General features: G+C 40.1%; 2 protein-coding genes across 9 annotated transcripts in view; both read left to right on the plus strand.

The window, feature by feature from the left end:
• Positions 1–10,641, plus strand: part of tead1b (TEA domain family member 1b) — a 43,785-nt gene extending 33,144 nt beyond the window's left edge. For all 8 annotated transcript variants that reach the window (XM_058629104.1, XM_058629105.1, XM_058629106.1 and 5 more), the window contains 8 exons: positions 201–332; positions 622–668; positions 768–829; positions 2,553–2,677; positions 3,591–3,764; positions 5,646–5,786; positions 5,885–6,037; positions 7,380–10,641. In XM_058629104.1, the coding sequence (XP_058485087.1) occupies positions 201–332; positions 622–668; positions 768–829; positions 2,553–2,677; positions 3,591–3,764; positions 5,646–5,786; positions 5,885–6,037; positions 7,380–7,493 (948 nt within the window). In that variant the 3' untranslated portion in view covers positions 7,494–10,641. The remainder of the gene's footprint in view (positions 1–200; positions 333–621; positions 669–767; positions 830–2,552; positions 2,678–3,590; positions 3,765–5,645; positions 5,787–5,884; positions 6,038–7,379) is intronic.
• Positions 10,642–12,439: 1,798 nt separating this feature from the next.
• rassf10b (Ras association domain family member 10b) lies at positions 12,440–14,370 on the plus strand. The gene has a single exon (XM_058629744.1). The coding sequence runs from the start codon at positions 12,789–12,791 to the stop codon at positions 14,142–14,144; it is 1,356 nt and encodes a 451-aa protein (XP_058485727.1). The 5' UTR covers positions 12,440–12,788; the 3' UTR covers positions 14,145–14,370.
• Positions 14,371–19,084: the final 4,714 nt, after the last annotated feature.

Below are 19,084 nucleotides of genomic sequence, written 5' to 3' on the forward strand. Positions count from 1 at the left end.
CCACACTTACATAGCAATGCTGATGCATCTTCTTTTTAACCTGCTCGTTGTTTACTGTTGTGAGAGAGGTCAGCGGTGCATTCACTGTGTTTTGTTTCGAATCTGCTTGTTGCTGCCTCTGCAACACGCTCCACCTCCCCCTCCTGTGTGTGTGTGTGTGTGTGTGTGAGCGCTAAAGCCTTTTGTGACTGCTGTTAAAGGACCAAGCCGTGAAGGACAAAGCCCTCCAGAGCATGGCCTCCATGTCCTCGGCCCAGATCGTCTCCGCCACGGCCATTCACAACAAGCTGGGCCTGCCAGGCATCCCGCGCCCAGCCTTCCCTGGAGCCGGGGTAAGAGTTTCCCTGGCACCCCGTTTGTGATCAGTGCTGCCCAGCTTCACCCAGAGCAGCCATGAGGCCAAACACAGCAACCCCCTCCAGTCTAAATCACATTACACACCACAGCGTCCATGCCTATCAGATAAGCAGATGATCAAAAGGGAGTGGTAGTCAAGATAACTATATCCACTGAACACGCAGCGAAGAACCGTTTTCATCATGTCACTACAGCTGCACACAATTGGATTTCCTCTGTTATTTGTCCTTTGTTGGTTATTTATACGCGTGTCTAATTCTGCAGTTATGGCAGGGAATGATTTCCGCCGGTCAGCCAGGATCGTCGCAGGAGTGAGTGTAAACTTTTCCGTTCTTTGTCAGAATAGAAAAGTTTGACAAAAAGCAGTGATTTTACTGTTGTGCTGTGTTTCTTTTCCCTCTGCGCTGCAGCATTAAACCTTTTACCCAACAATACCCAACCCAGCCATCATCAGTCACATCAGCCATCACAAGTAAGAATTCACTTTCTTCACAGAAATAACTGAAATGAAAAAAACACACATTTGCAGTTTTTAAATCTGGGCGATATTGAAGTGGCACTTGTGTGTTTGATTTCTTCTCCTCGACATAATCTCTCTGCGATGAGAAAGCACTGACTGTAAAGGTTGGTTTTGATACTTTGAACCTTCGTACTTTTCACCCACAGCAACTTTATCTACAGTCGAGCAGGAGGGAGGAGGAGGAGGAGAGGGGAGGAGGAGAGGAGAGGGGAGGGGTCACGCGTGTTTATTTATTGTCCTGGATATTTTTATCACTCGTCATGTACTTTTTTTCATGATGCTGCTTCAACTTAATGAAAAAGAAATCCGTGAAACAGCAGAAAATCCTGTCGTGTAACATTATGTCTCATTAAAATAAGATGAAACCTCATCTCGAGGATTTAGTTACATCGATTGATTGATTTTATTCTTGTGTCAAAGTCAAAATGAAAAGTACTCAGCAAAAACATGAAAACAGAACTTACCCATAATGCAATGTTATTATGTTTTGTATTTAATGCTTTGGATAAAACACACATACACATCACAACATAAACATCTTTATGTAAAGGTTCAGTGTGTGAGAATCAGTGTTGGAAATATTAGTTACACTTATTAGTTACTTTTATAATTTGTTACTGAGTTACAAATTATAAAAGTAACTAGTTACAAGGGAAAGTAACTATTGCATTACTTTCAAGCTCCACCGCCTCTTTAACTGAACTTTAAATTCATGTGCATGTTCAATTATTTATTTAAATCTGAATATTATAATGAAATAATTACTTACTAACAGATTGCGTGGCACTGTCTTCGTCTCCTTCCGTGTTAATGGCCACTCACGCCGTGGAAGCGTGTGGTGCTGAAAGATGTTATTTGGACGTGGAGAAGCACATTTGTCCGAGCCATAATTTAACGTATAAATTATTTCCTTTAATTTCATTTAATTTCATTTAATTTCATTTAATTTATTTATGGAAAAGTCATGAGTATACTTCCAGTTCAGGAAGCCTGCTTTAGGACAAACCGTGCTCACCATTCAACATGTTGTTGTGTCGTTGTGTGTGTCAACAACACCCGCCCAACTCTGCCTCTGATTGGCTTACAAGAAAATGTGACTCTACCTCAGCCAATCATCATCACTTATGTGGTTGTCGAGGAAGAAGAGTAAAAAAATCCAAACTCTGCCTCTGGGTTTAGAAATATAGTTGGTCTATTAGCTTCAATGAGCTAATAATTATAGTAACGCAGCACATTTTTTTGGTAGTAACAGCGTTATCATGATTGAAACCGTTACTCACATCACTGGTAAGAATCAGACGGCGTTCACTCCTCTCTTTTCCAGGCACGTTGTGGTGTTACACGCTCACAGAGACCATGTTTCTCTTCCTTTGTATTCAAAGTGTGAAACTCACATTCACTCAGGCTCTTATGGAAACATGGTGGCCTCCATGAAGCAAGGCCCCTGCCTGAAGAATCAAAAAAATGCTTCTGCACCAAATTGTCTTGGTAGTGTATTCAATGCCTGCCAGTATATGTTACACACTAGACCTTCAGTCCATCGTTTGCTGTGCATATGACTTTGAAGCGTTGAGCACTGAAGCCACTAACTCCAAACACCAATAAAGAAAACTCAATATAGACTTTATAATAGGACAAAAACACTTGAGTGAATCTTATTCTGGTGTTACTTCAGGTTATGAGTCCACAGCGGCTCCAGCTCCCACAGCACCAGCGTGGCAGGGCCGCTCCATCGGCACGTCCAAACTCCGACTGGTGGAGTTCTCCGCCTTCCTAGAGCAACAGAGAGACCAAGACACGGTGAGAGGAGGAGTAATTGTTCTGATGAGAGGATCCTCATGATCTCACCGTGTTAATCTGTATCTTCTCCTATTATCTGCTCCTGTTCCGCTGTCGATACACGGGCGGCATTTTCCCAGGCAGAGTCTGTGCTGTAGGGACGAGTCTGTCCTGTAGGGACGAGTGTGTGCTGTAGGGACGAGTGTGTGCTGTAGGGACAAGTCTGTGCTGTAGGGACAAGTCTGTGCTGTAGGGACGAGTCTGTGCTGTAGGGACGAGTGTGTGCTGTACGGACGAGTGTGTGCTGTAGGGACGAGTGTGTGCTGTAGGGATGAGTGTGTGCTGTAGGGATGAGTCTGTGCTGTAGGGATGAGTGTGTGCTGTATGGAAGAGTCTGTGCTGTAGGAATGAGTGTACGCTGTAGGAATGAGTGTGTGATGTAGGGACGAGTCTGTGCTGTAGGGACGATTCTGTGCTGTAGGGACGAGTGTGTGCTGTAGGGACGAGTCTGTGCTGTAGGGATGAGTGTGTGCTGTAGGGATGAGTGTGTGCTGTAGGGACGAGTCTGTGCTGTAGGGACGAGTCTGTGCTGTAGGGATGAGTGTGTGCTGTAGGGACGAGTCTGTGCTGTAGGGATGAGTGTGTGCTGTAGGGACGAGTGTGTGCTGTAGGGATCAGTGTGTGCTGTAGGGATCAGTGTGTGCTATAAACTCCCACCTTAAATCCCTGTAATTATGCAAATGAAAGAGTGTGTCGTTGTCTGAAGTGATCAGTCAGAATGACGCTTCTCTAAATCCTCACAGACGGCTAATGTCACATGCTAATGTTTGCCTTGACTTTGTTAACATAATACTGTTGTGAATCACATTTAATGTTAAATTCAGCCTTTATTTGACTTTATTTCCCAACACACGCTGTTTATTTACTCTTTCAGTACAACAAGCACCTGTTCGTACACATCGGGCAGACGAATCACTCCTACAGCGACGCCCTGCTGGAGACGGTGGACATCCGTCAGATTTACGATAAGTTTCCGGAGAAGAAAGGAGGTCTTAAAGAGCTGTACGGGAAAGGTCCTCAGAATTCCTTCTTCCTCATAAAGTTCTGGGTGAGTGGTTATTGTCAGACGTTTGTGCAACTTTAAGGGTTAAAAAAAAAGCATTTTCCATTTGTAACTTTAATCAGAACCAGTTCACGTCTAACCCACGATTTCAAATCTCAGTCCTAAACTTAAGCAGAGGTTCTGCCTCATTAGGACCAGGTTTTGGTCCTGACAAGGTCAGTGTTTATACCAAAGACAAAGAGAAGAGAGTGAATCCTGCTCAGGTTGAATCAGACTGCTCTCCGCCTATATTTGGTCTTGCATAGCAGGGGAGCGTCTGATCAAAGCTGTCACTAATCTACTGTAATATCTCCAAACAATGGAGTGACCCAGTTGCACTCCTAATGGCTGTTTAAACGTTGCATGTATTTCCTCCTCCATGCAAAATGCTAACTAGCGGCAGCCAACAAAGTAGGGGCGGCGCGCACTTGGACCAAGTCCTCTCAAATTCCTTTTGAAGTGACCGTCCAATCTGAATTTTAAATGAAAGACAGAATCTGCACAATAATGAAGGAATAACTGCTTTGCTTAATGAAGGAGGAGAACGCTGTAGGAGGATGTCTCCTCTTTTCTCTGTGGCCTTAATGAACAGGATGTTCAGGGCATAGAAAGGCTGCCCTCGCAGAGCAGGGAAGTTCAACCTGATAAATCAGTCTTTTCATGTAACTTCATTTAATCCGCCTCACAATCTTGTTCCCAGTGTGGAGACATTAACATAGTTATTCTAATCTAAGCTCCACTGTGGTCAGAAACTCTTAATGCAGATGTTTCATCACTACAGTTTGTCTCTGTGTTGCTTATTTTTGTTTGGTTTTCGGCTAAATTCTGTTCTAAAAACCCTGTTGAACATTTTCCTGCTCGATACCAAACACACAGAGTTCATGAGCAGCTGTTGAATGTAATGCAGCACACAGCACTTAGAGGAGCAGATGAATATCTCAGTGAATGATGCTGCTCCATGTCTGCTGGCTGATGAGGACCAACATCCAAACTATTTACTATTTACTATCCGTTAAATATGATGAGGAGCAGCAGGAGGAGGCGGAGTCATGTCATTTTTTAACTGATGAAGATCCAGATTTCAACCAAACGACTCATGTCACATGGTTTCCATTTGGGTAAAAAAGTATCCTGTTTTTTTCGTTGTCACTGCATCATCATTTTTCTTCATATTGATGTTTTTCTTGTGTAAAGTAAATAATTCCCTGTTTCTTTGCTGATTTTTGTTCTTATCTTAACCCTCAAATGTACAGTTTATACAGAGGGAACAAGAATGTGCAACATACAGTGTCTTATATCCTTTTTTTCCAGCACAATCTGATGAAAAAAACTATTCATTTTCACCAACTGTATAAACAAACCTGAGCAAAACGTCCTCAAAATGTTTCAAATCGGATTGGATTTGTGAAATATGGAAATACAGTCACAGTTTTTATGAACAAAAAGAAAAGAAACGTGGTTTATTTTGTGAGTTCTGCACAATTATTGCTACTAAAAACGTGATATAAAATGAATCATAACTTTGACTCAACATCACATAAGAAGATGAAGACAATGCAGTTTTTAAAGCCTGAATATGTGACCTATAAACACACACGCCCCCAGGATGTCCATATAAGGAGTTGTGTGTTATTCCCAGGGCACTTTACCATGGGTGCACCTGCACTAAGGCTTAAGGTTTACTTACATTCCCCACAGAATATCTTAAACATTTAATTGTTAATGTTACAGAAAGATGACCTTTAAAAACTAGGGACTAGACCATTTTTAATTATTTACTAGTATAAATGTTAAATATCTCTAATTTTGATGAACCTGACTCATGAATTATCATCTTAAATATCAGTAAAACACGTTTTCATGCTCTGTGTTCCCTGTGCCCTCCAGGCCGACCTGAACTGCAACATTCAAGATGACGCCGGCTCTTTCTACGGAGTCACGAGTCAGTACGAGAGCTCGGAGAACATGACCATCACGTGCTCCACAAAGGTTTGCTCCTTTGGGAAGCAGGTGGTGGAGAAAGTGGAGGTGCGGACACAAATATTCCCCCGTGTTTAACGTGAATCACAAAGAAGATGCCGTTATTGTTTCCTCTCCTTAAACGTGTTTTTTTTGTTCTCCCTCAGACTGAATATGCGCGGTTTGAGAACGGACGCTTCGTCTACAGAATAAGCCGCTCTCCCATGTGTGAATACATGATCAACTTCATCCATAAGCTCAAACATCTACCAGAGAAATACATGATGAACAGCGTGCTGGAGAACTTCACCATCTTGTTGGTAATTACTCCACTGACCTGGAGGAGGGGAGAGGTCCCTCTCCAGGATGCTCATTCTTCTTCTTCTTCTTCTTCTGTTTAATTGTTGCTGCCTCCAAAAGAAAGAAAGTAGGAGGGTGTGGGGGGTGTCGAGCTTCTCCAGCAGGTGTCACATTCCTCTCATTCCACAGAGGATGAAATGTGATGTGAGGAAACTCATTATCTGCAGGAGGAACCCCCGGTTATTCAGCATCACACACACTCTTAAAATGTCCTTCAGAGATATTGGCAAAGTAAAAAAAGGACAGTCAGACAGACAGTCAGACAGACAGTCAGTCAGACAGACAGACAGACAGACAAAATCTGAAAACTGTGGGGTTTTACAGTTACCCTGATTTCACCTCCTGTTGACCTGTCATGCTTTTCAACAGCAGGTTTTAGTTTTTTCCTCTGGACGAAGGCGTTTTGAGAATTTTTTGTTGTGTTTGACAGAATTTTTTTTGAAAATGAAGGAGAAAATCACAAATTCTGTCAAAATCCATAAAATATTATTTTTGTTTTTCATGAGGTGAATGATTTAAGACTAAGATAGTTGTAAAAATCCATCTTAAGAAAATTTTTTCACACTTTAAACTACATTTGTGTTAATAATAGACATGTTAATATAGTAATGTATGAATATGTAACATGCAGCGAATAGCTCGGTAATAACACAGTAATAATGTGGTAAAACTACACAGAAACAGGGAGATGAGCATTTTAAACACAATCTGAACATTGTTACCTTGAATTTAAAGATTTATGTCGCTTTTTCACTACATGGTCCCGACACGGCTCGCCTCGCTCGTCGCTAAATACGCCAGACTGCTCTGTTAAATATTGAGATTTTAGACATTTCCTTTGCTAAATATTGGAGAATAAGACCAGTTTTAAGGATCTTTAAGTCTTTTTAACTGATCTACAGTTCGGCTTTGTTCGGCTTGGTTGTCGCGCTCATGACTCTGCCTGTGACGACACTCTCTGATCAGTGTCCCGGCATCTGACGACATCACGCTCATCAGCTCGCTTAGAACCTCGGGACTAAAACAAATCCAAAGGTTCCAGGTACTATCGCTAATGGAAAAGCAAAACTGTGCCGTGCCGTGCCGTGCCGTGCTGGGACCATGTAGTGGGACGCACAGATTGTTTATATGAATGTGTAGCACTAACATGACATAGTGATGCTGTAACCTTACTGTAATATTTAGTATTATATATATATATCTGTATAGAAATGATTATAAATGAACAAATACCTCCTGCTGTGAGTGTCTAATAGACGTTTAAAGGTAAAACACTGATGTTTTTTCTGATTTCTCCTGCAGGTGGTGACAAACAGGGACACGCAGGAGACGCTGCTGTGTATGGCGTGTGTGTTTGAAGTGTCAAACAGCGAGCACGGCGCGCAGCATCACATCTACAGACTGGTGAAAGAGTAAGAAGCCCCCGCGTGTGTCGCCTCTTATCAATCCCCCTTCTTTCCATAGACTCTCCAACCTCCAAACAAGTGGCAGTGCCTCCAACCTGAAAGTCACACCCACGCGGCTTTTTGGTCCACGTTATCGAGGCCAATGAACGATGTTTTAGTGTAAATGTTTATTTGACTGCGGCTGTGAATTGCGGTACAGTTGTTTAATGTCTAATTACGGGAATTCACGTCTCAAAAATGTGTTCTGTTGGTCTCTGTTGGGTATAAATGTTCTTAAATAATGGACTAGGTTAATTTGGTATATCTGTGTCGTCGTCTTCTTCTTCTTCTTCTTCTTCTTCTTCATTATTTTGACCACGAAAAACAAAAAAACAGGTAAATGGACGCTGGATGTTTTTCTACCAGCAGCCTGATGTGGTCTGTGTAACGTGTGTGTTGTGAGTCTGTTGTTTCTCATTTGTGACCATATATATATATATATATATATATATATATATATATATATATATACATACACGTATATATATATATATATATATACGTATATGTATATATATGTACTGTAAATATAGAGACATGCACCCACAGCCACTAGATTTCCAAAGAGACTGATAAGTGAAAACACTACATGAGCAGCAGCTGAAAGCAAGTGGTTGTGAATTAGCAGAATTACTGCTATATATATATATATATATATATATATATATATGTATATATATATATAAAAAAGCTTTCAGAACAATAATATTCCTCCCAGTTTAAAGCACTCCAGGAGTCACGGACACTAAGAGTCGTACGTTTGGCCTCAATCTGCTGCGTAAACGTTGGAAACCACCGTTTTATTTGCTCAAATGACTGAAACTGGACGCTGGTGTCGTGCAGAAGCACTTTGTTTCCTCGCCTTAGTTCCTCTGTGACTACAGAACTCTTTTAATGATTGTAACTCTATCAGAAAATCCACGTGCACATGTTTGGCCTCCACTGATCCCCAGCCTTAATACATCTTTATTCACCGCGTGTGTGTGTGTGTGTGTGTGTGTGAACTTTAAAAGATGCCACTGAAACTGTGATCCAACAGGTTAAAACATCATCACACAAACAGCCAAAGTATAAAGTCTACAGTGCCTTAGAATCTATTCTCTCATGACTCTTTTATCCTTCAGTTTAAAATCCGTTCTGTGGATGACACACACTCCTTCAGAAGTCGAACACTAGTGTTTTCAATGCGTCCAAAACAGTCTTGAGAATGTGTTATATTATTATTATTATTATATTTTTCTCTAACTCTACAACATGCTCCTGAAAACCCCGCTCCTTTTTTCTCAGAGTTCACTTTAAACCGAGTCCGGCTGCCAAAAACACAGCGACACAGTCGACCGTTTGTCCCGCGGTGGAAGCGAGGAAGTGCCTTTGGTTTTCAAATTCACAGCTTCGAGAAGATTTAAAAGAAAATAATGATAATCAAAGACCAAAAAAGGAGACATGCTGATGTGAAACCAGTCACCACATTGCCTTTTCAAAGGATTGTAATGACGGCAAACGACAGCTGTGTAACTGTGCTGACGATGCTCGGTGCACACTTGCAGGTTCAAGTGTTTTTTGGGGTTTTTCTTTGTTTTTAAACACAAACGTGACGTCACATGATCGCAGGAAACGTCAGCTGTGATCGACGAGGCGGGGACCAATCAGCAGACAGTCGGCGTTTGGTAGCATTTTGCATTACAGTAAAAATATAATTACATTTTTATTTACTGTGTTTGTTTAATTCACATTCAGTTACAGATGTGGATTCACTTTGACCCGTTTTTTTTATTTATCTTTTATTCCTTAAGTTTGTTATAATTGACAGACACACAGTGACGAGCAGTGCACGGCTTTTATTTTCTCACTTTGACATCAACTTTATTTATTTTTTCCAATCCCAACTTCCTAAAAAAGAAAACCCTGTATTTTTTGGGTGAAGTGGCCCTCTAAGTAATATTGTGTTGTATCATTTAAACTCTAATGCAGCTTCATAATGACAGTAAAGTCCAGACTCTACTGTCAGTGTAAAACTTTAACATGAGAATGTTTGCAAATCAGAATTGATTGAAAGTTGAAATTCACTCGACCTTTTCATTAAGATACAATGACCTGAACACTAGCTTCCTGTTGACCTTAGTTTAGAATTCATTCATTATTTGGTAGCATTTTACATTGCAGTAAAATACCAACATGGTAATAATGAAGTAATATTGTGGTTATATCATTTTAATTAACCTCAATATTTACTCTTTCAGTGTAAAACTGTTCCAATAATCTAAAGTTGTCCATCGTTGACCAGAATAAGACTTTATTTTTACTGTATTGTAAAGTGTTAACATCTGTTTTTCAGAGTCCGTTCACCGACTGTTTTAAATCTGAAATCTGTTTCCAAAAACCTGCTTGAAACAATTCTCGGATATTTCCTTTGCTTCGTTTCCATCCGGTGTATTTGAATGAGACGACGTCTGCGGCGGACGCCGAGTCCAATCCTTCAGTATTTGTTTAGCGTGTTTTTTGCGGGACGTCTGTTGCGTGACGTGTTCTCCTCGTCGTTCTCTCGCGTGCTGCGGTCGTACTTGGTTTTCGTGATGACGTTGTCGGTCGGATGGTGAATGATGTTACTGCTGCACTGCTGGTCTATATGCAGAGGCATGAATGTGTGTGTGGTGGATCCATTCCAAGAGAAAATGGACACTTAAATAAATAAATAAATTTAAAAAAAGGATTTGTGCTGCAAACATGTGCAGCTTTAGCTCGTGTTCTTTGTAATTCTGTAGGTACTGGTACCTGTTTTCTTTGTTTTGTTTCATGACCATTTACAGATGGTGGCTTTAAAGTGATTCTTCACATCGCTCACGTTATAGTTGTCATACACATGTTTTTGGGTTTTGTTTGTTTGTTTTTTTTAATGTATGTAAAAAGGTGCTTTGTACAAAGTGATATCTCGGCTGTTCTCGGTACAGATGTGTGAAATCTTTTCATATCTGCTGTGTTTCTGTTGTTCTGCATATTATGGTCGTGTCTTTGCTCCGTGAACATTATGATGCCTTCTTGATAATATAGTTATTTTGTAGCTTTCTAGATTCTTTCTATGTATGCAATATTGGACTTAAATAAATCTGGAACTTATTGTACTTTTTTCTTTGTTTTCACGTCATGTTAGTGTTGTGTCGAAGCGACGAGTGCAGGAACCTCAGGTCAACACTAGATGGAGCCACATCACATGATTTTGAACTAATCAAAGTCCAGTTTGTGTGAAAAGCACTGATGATGTAAAACACCTGGATCATAAAGTGTGTTTATTACAGACATGGACACATGATCTAACGTCGATGTTCCTATTGGTTTGTTTCCAGCGCTAAAATATAATAACACAAATCATTACTAAGAAACTATAAAACAAACTTTATGGGACTTTGAAATCCCATGAAGAAGAAGAACATGTCACACATGGTTTAAAATAAGTCTGTGTTTGTTTTTGATTTAGAGTCTGACAGCACTCCAGTGTTCTGTAGTACATCACGCCACCATGTGGACATTTGTTAAATTACACCTTTACACATTTTAAGGGTTTAACAAACAACAAAACAACCTGAATCCAGTAAATCTAAGACATTTGTTTTCATGTGTAAACGTTAACTGTGAGTCTGATTCAGTCACAGTGATCATCATGATAGTGCAGAGATATCAGATTTGATTTTATTCAACTGTAATCTGAAGGATTATGCACTGCTGCTGCTTTCAAGATCCAAACTGGTGCAACACCTGAAAACAGCATCTTTAGACTGGATTTCTGCAGCACTGAATCACAACATACACGATCTCAGGTCTCTGCACATAGACGACATCATCGAGAGCAGAGAAGCCAACAATACACTCTGGACCTTTGACACTTTATCTGTAACATTATCTAAAACTGTTCACCCTGAAAAAGCCTCATGTATCCCCAGTATTATGCTTTAAATCACTTAAAGTGCCATTTACTTACTTTATATCCAGAGGAGCGGCTCAGCTGCTGTATTTTATTTATATAACCATTATAACCCATTATTTATTTATTTATATATTTCAACGTAACTTATTCAGTGAAGTTCACATGAAACTAAGACCTTGTAGACATTTCACTGAACATAAAGAACAAAAAAACAACCTCAGTTTATTGATACAAATACAGACACAAGCTGCTCACACAATAATAAAGACACACAAACATCGTCGATCCTCACTGTGTTTGGACACAATCACAGAGTTTGTGAAGATAATCAACATAAGAAGTAGTTCATTGTCAACACCATTTATGACAAAAAAAATATTGATTATTGATTATATACAGGATGATTTTAAATGTGTGTGTGTGTGTGTGTACCTGGTATTCCTTATGTTGTGGGGACATAAATCTGTCACATTGTGGGGACTCGTCGTCCTTACGTGGACAAAAATCAAGTCTTCATAAAGTAAATGACGACAAGTTAAGGTGAAGGCTGAGGTTAGGGTTAAGGTCAGGGGTCAGGGTTAGGATTAGGCCAGTAGTAGTTATGGTTAAGGTTACAGTAAGTCTGCAGGAAATGAATGTAAGTCAATGCAATGTCCTCTGAAGTCAGTGTGTGTGTGTGTGTGGGTGTGGGTGTGTGTGTGTTGTCACAATGAACAGTTCTGAACTTTAACCTGTTTTGAAGCAAGTTTTATGTAATGTACTTTATTTCTATAGCGACCAAAGTGCTTTACAAAATAAAAGCATTACAGACAGAGGGTAAAAACAAAAGCATGACAATAGCAAACAAAAACACACAAGAATAAAAACTACTGAACAAATATGTTTTAAGTTTGGATTTAAAATGTTTTTCTGGGTTTATTTCACTTTTAAAAACTGTTGAATTTAATATTTAATTGTCATTTACTTAACTTTTTATTACTAGTAGTTATTGTGTGCATTAACACCTATTGACCATGGCTTCTGTGGCACACGTGATCTCTCTCTGTCACACACACACCGCTCTGTCAAGTGTCAGTCATGTGACCACAGCAGAGGGAGTTCTTATGAGGGACAAGTTTTTTTTTCTTTGACTTGTCCTCAAGAAAGTGAAGGAGGAGACGCGTGGAGCTGAGGATGAGTTTGGACACCGCTGCTGCTGCTCCTGCTGCTGCTGCTCCTGCTGCTGCTGCTCCTGCTGCTGCTGCTCCTGCTGCTGCTGCTCCTGCTGCTGCTGCTCCTGCTGCTGCTGCTCCTGCTGCTCCTTAAACTTTCTTTATTTAAGTTCATTTAAGGGTTCAATTCAGATTAATGATGGAGTCGCAGGACAGTGATATATCAGTGTGGGTCTGCCGGGAGGAGAAGCTCGTGCTCGGCTTGTCAAAGCGCACGAGCTGCGCTGATGTGGTCAAAGTTCTCGTGGAAGACCAGAACTCTCAGCGCGGACTCTGCGCGGCGCATTCTTACTGCATCGTGGAGAAGTGGAGAGGTTTCGAGCGGATTCTGCCGCACAAGACGAAGATTCTGCGGCTGTGGGTCGCGTGGGGAGAAGAGCAGAAGAACGTGAAGTTCGTGTTGGTGAAGAGCGAAGCGTCTCTGGAGAATCGCGGCGCGCGGAGCGCAGAGGCGCGCGTGGTGCTGAGCAAGCAGAGTCCGTGCGTCACCAATAAAGAATCCACGCGGTCCCCGGCGGCGGGAATTTCACCTGAAAAACAGCGTCGCATTGTGAGGAAAGCGTTCAGAAAGTTGGAGAAGATGAATAAAAAGAGAGCGCGCGTGGCGCACAGACACGCGCCCTGTGCGGAGAAGATGGAGACTCTGGTTCACCTGGTGGTTTCTCAGGATCACACGATCCGTCAGCAGGTGCAGAGGATTTCAGAGCTGGACGCGGAGATCGAGAGGTGCGAGACTCAAGTGCATTCGGACCGAATCAAGAGACACGGGATTAACTACGTCCAGGACACGTACTTGGTCGGTGCTGCTGCTGCTGCCGCAGCCTCCAACCGCGAGGAGGACGCGCGCTGTCCCACCGAGACACTGGCCAAGCTGGAGGAGTACGCGCAGTGGAGTGAGGAGGTGGTGAGACTGCACGAGGAGCTGTGGGAGCAGGAGGCGCTGACGGACATCATCACGGTGCAGATCCAGGAGGAGCTGAACCAGCGCTGGATGCAGAGGAGGAGAGAGGAGCTGCGGAGGAGAGGCAGGGGACCCGGCGAGGGCGCAGCGGGCGCAGCGGGCGCAGGAGGCGCAGCAGGCGCAGCGGCAGAGAACGAGCTGCTTCTGGAAGAAGAGAGGATCAACACGCAGCTTCATGCCAGTTTATACATCGGTCTGCGGCTCAACACGGACTTAGAGTCGATGAGGAACGATTTGGATGTGACGCGGGAGCTTTGCGCGGTGAGGGACAAAGAGATGAGGGATTTACTGCAGCAAGTGGACACTTTGGACATGGATGAGGGCTCAGTGTGCAGCGAGGGGACAAGCAGACAGGAGACAGATGAGGAGACAGAGCTGCTGAGCGCGTTGGAGAGGGACAGTGAGTGGGTGGAGCAGGCGAGAGGAATGTCCAAGGTCCACAGTGGGAACGACGACGACTCAGACACTGGTTTGAGTTCTCTGCACAGTCAGGACTCAGACTCTCTCACTGTGTGGGAGTCTCTGGTGTGAAGACCAAACATCGGCATCATGTGTGAGGTCCAATGTGTGACACAGAACTAGCGACATCTACTGGTGAGAATGCAGATGGTAACACACTTAAGTGGCCTTCACGTCCTTCTTTGTGTGGGGAATTATTTTTCTATAACACGAAACTCAGGTGCTGTAGAAACTCGACACAAAGCAGGGCCCTCACCTTACATGGAAAATATTTTTTATTTTTTATTCTAAAGACATTATACACACACTCATATGAGCAGATTTCTTGTTAGTATATTGCATTTCTGCCCTTTAATAACCGTCATGTGTTGTGTGTTTGCACAGTGCATTAACACTATATCAACATTATCATCCCTTATGTGGCGTTCACTAACATTTAGTGCGCGTGCACGGCAATAAAGTGAAGCTGGAGCTTTTTATGACCTGTGCCGAGGTCATCTGTCCGTCAGCAGGATTACACAGAATAAATCTTTTTTTTCTCATTTCTCAGGATTTTAAAACTCATTGATGGTGTTGAGATTGTTTTGTATTGGTTTTTTTTTCAGATTATTTTCCTTTACTTACACTACGTTTATTTCATTTTTCTAAAGCCATAGTCAGGTGTGTCGGGTTCATAGACAAAGTTGATATAATCTCCGTTTGCAAGCCTGGATTTTTTCCCAGATTTACCAGCTGTCAGTCAAACTAAACTTGCTGAGCTTTATCCTCTAAATTCCTGTGAATGGGCAAAGTCGTTTGGAAAGCTGGTGTCACGTGTGACTGAAGAACACTTGAGATTATGTTAAATGTTGTTATTCATTCAAACTGAGTTCTTTTTGCATCAGTGATAGCCCCGCCCCCCCTGGTGGACACTCATTCAATTGTTACTTCCTGGTGAGACTCCGCCTGCAAACTGTAAAACAATCCCGACTATTAGATTATGTGCACTGAGTGCAGCGGAGATTTTCTTGTCAGACTTTTTCACATTAATAAAAACAACTTTTTGTACCTTGAGTTCATGTTTTCTTAATTTTCCTTGTAAATAACACGTGTTATGAGTGATGCAGACAAAACATTAGGTCATCACAGGATTCAAGTGATAAGACAAATAAATAAAACCTCTCAGTTGTGAATCATGAAGTCAAAACAGTAGGCGTCATCACATTTTCATCACAGATTAGATGAGAATCACAGACACGCCCGTTTATACCCTGAATGAAAAGAAAACAAAGATTAAAAGTATTAGTGATCATGTAAAGACAGATCTAAACTCTCCCTGAAAAGATAAACACATTAAAAAAATATTCCTACTTTGGTGCTTGACAGTGAGCAGAAGGGGATGATCATGAATATTCAATTATTTGTGTATTATCTCCATCAAAAGACACTGAAATGACTTGATAACATGTGCGACACACTCATGCTTTTCAGATGAGAGAAAACATTGTGTTTTATATCAATAATATGTGAATATATTAAACATATACAATAACTATACACAGATACACAGATGCATCAGTTACAGTTACCATATAACCACTGATAAATCAATGGAAGAAGAAGACGAAGGCCAACATCTACGTTTGACTCTTTAACACAAATCCTCTGAGCAGTGAATCGCTTCAAATAAATGACTTAGAGATAAGTGAGAATCCGGGTGTTTCCACCTCATAAATCCTCTGGCTGCAGTCAGACCAGCAAAAACAAGAACTCGTGAATCTGCAGATGAGATAAATCATTCTGGAGAAGATCCGGCACAGATAATAAAAACATACCTAACAGTTGAAAGATACAGGAGGCGGAGACTCCCATAAAATATGAAGGAATGTACGCTGAGCCCACAGGGAACACCGGGAACACCAGGAACACCGGGAACACTAGTGACACTGGGAACCTCCAGGAACAGCAGGAACACTGGGAACACATCAGCATCCTGAGAGAGAAAATTGGATTCAAGTAAATAATAAATAAAAGTCTGAAACAAGGACTGTGTGCGGACTCTCAGAGATAATATTGTGTAATGGATGTTTCCTTTGTGTCTGATTCCATGGAATTCCATAAACCCTGAGTCAGGTTATAACGTGTCATATATTTTTTGTGAAAAAATTACATTTAAGATGCAAAAAATTATCCAATTATTAATCCATCATAATCTTTATGATATAATAATAATCTAAAATAATCTTAATCCCTGAAACATCACTTACACAAACACTGATTCTCTGTCAGTGGCAGAACAACACTCCCCTTGAAGCTAAGAAATAAAAACCTTATTTTATTTAATGTTGTAAAAAGTGAAGGTGGGACACTAAAGAACAACAAAACAATGACACAATATTAAGTTTCCTCCCTTGATGAATCCACCCATGAGTGAATACGCAGTGATACGTAAGACAACAATAAAGTATACATTACTACCTGTCATCAGTGTTGTATTGAATTATTTAAAGCAAAGCAAGAATAAAAGATGAAGAAAGTGTTTTCTCAGCATATACAGTGACTGAACTGTCATGTGTTTATATGCCTGTTCTCAGTATATCACAAGGGATTCATATTATTATTATAATCATATTTTAATTGGATTTACCTGCTGTGGGAGTGTGAAGTGTGTTTAAAACTGCAGACAATGGGAGAAAACAGCTCAAATGAACATGCTTTAATTCTGTCACATCATGTCCTAATTTGATGATAAAGTCATTTGTGTGACAGTCAGAGAGACACTTATAATGACTATATACATATATATATATATATCATGGTAAAAAGTCATAGTTGAGTATGTCGTCCAAAATGTGAGAAAAATGTCATTCGCTCTTTCGTTTGCGTCATTTCAATTTCAACGAGGATTTGAACTTCAGCAACGACTCTGCGATAATGGGAGGAAAGAGTGCTAACTGGCATTTTTGTTAACTGCTGTAAACAAGACATGAGTCGTCTACTGAGCAAAGAAAATATGTTAAAAAAAGAATAGAATGAAAAAAAGAAAAAAAGTTTAGAATGTCGTCCAACAAGTGATAGTTTACTGATGACTGATTTAGGACGACATACTATACTATGACTTTTTTTACCAATTTTGGACGACGTACTATACTATGACTTTTTTTTACCAATTTTGGACGACATACTATACTATGACTTTTTTGACTGATTTTGGACGACATACTATACTATGACTTTTTTTGACAGATTTTGGACGACATACTATACTATGATGTTTAGGACCGATTTTGGACTACATACTATACTATGACATTTCTGACCAATTTTGGACGACATACCATACTATGACTTTTTTGATAGATTTTGGACGACATACTATACTATGACGTTTAGGACCGATTTTGGACTACATACTATACTATGACTTTTTTTGTCTGATTTTGGACGACATACTATACTATGACTTTTTTTGACTGATTTTGGACGACATACTATACTATGACTATTTTGACAGATTTTTGACGACATACTATACTATGACTTTTTTGACCAATTTTGGACGACATACTATACTATGACGTTTTGGACCGATTTTGGACGACATACTATACTATGACTTTTTTGACCAATTTTGGACGACATACTATACTATGACTTTTTTGACAGATTTTTTGACGACATACTATACTATGACTTTTTTTTACCAATTTTAGACGACATACTATACTATGACTTTATTGACAGATTTTTTGACGACATACTATACTATGACTTTTTTGACAGATTTTGGACGACATACTATACTATGACGTTTAGGACCGATTTTGGACTACATACTATACTATGACATTTCTGACCAATTTTGGACGACATACCATACTATGACTTTTTTGACCAATTTTGGACGACATACTATACAATGACTTTTTTGACCGATTTTGGACGACATACTATACTATGACTTTTTTTGTCTGATTTTGGACGACATACTATACTATGACTTTTTTTGACTGATTTTGGACGACATACTATACTATGACTTTTTTGACTGATTTTGGACGACATACTATACTATGACTATTTTGACAGATTTTTGACGACATACTATACTATGACTTTTTTGACCAATTTTGGACGACATACTATACTATGACGTTTTGGACCGATTTTGGACGACATACTATAATATGACTTTTTTGACCAATTTTGGACGACATACTATACTATGACTTTTTTTGTCTGATTTTGGACGACATACTATACTATGACTTTTTTTGACTGATTTTGGACGACATACTATACTATGACTTTTTTGACTCATTTTGGACGACATACTATACTATGACTTTTTTTGTCTGATTTTGGACGACATACTATACTATGACTTTTTTTGACTGATTTTGGACGACATACTATACTATGACTTTTTTGACTGATTTTGGACGACATACTATACTATGACTATTTTGACAGATTTTTGACGACATACTATACTATGACTTTTTTGACCAATTTTGGACGACATACTATACTATGACGTTTTGGACCGATTTTGGACGACATACTATAATATGACTTTTTTGACCAATTTTGGACGACATACTATACTATGACTTTTTTTGTCTGATTTTGGACGACATACTATACTATGACTTTTTTTGACTGATTTTGGACGACATACTATACTATGACTTTTTTGACTGATTTTGGACGACATACTATACTATGACTATTTTGACAGATTTTTGACGACATACTATACTATGACTTTTTTGACCAATTTTGGACGACATACTATACTATGACGTTTTGGACCGATTTTGGACGACATACTATACTATGACTTTTTTGACCAATTTTGGACGACATACTATACTATGACTTTTTTGACAGATTTTTTGACGACATACTATACTATGACTTTTTTTTACCAATTTTAGAGGACATACTATACTATGACTTTTTTGACAGATTTTTGACGACATACTATACTATGAGTTTTTTGCCTGATTTTGGACGACATACTATCCTAT

This window comes from Solea solea, chromosome 5 (genome assembly GCF_958295425.1).
Source record: "Solea solea chromosome 5, fSolSol10.1, whole genome shotgun sequence".
NCBI classification, from domain to species: domain Eukaryota; kingdom Metazoa; phylum Chordata; class Actinopteri; order Pleuronectiformes; family Soleidae; genus Solea; species Solea solea.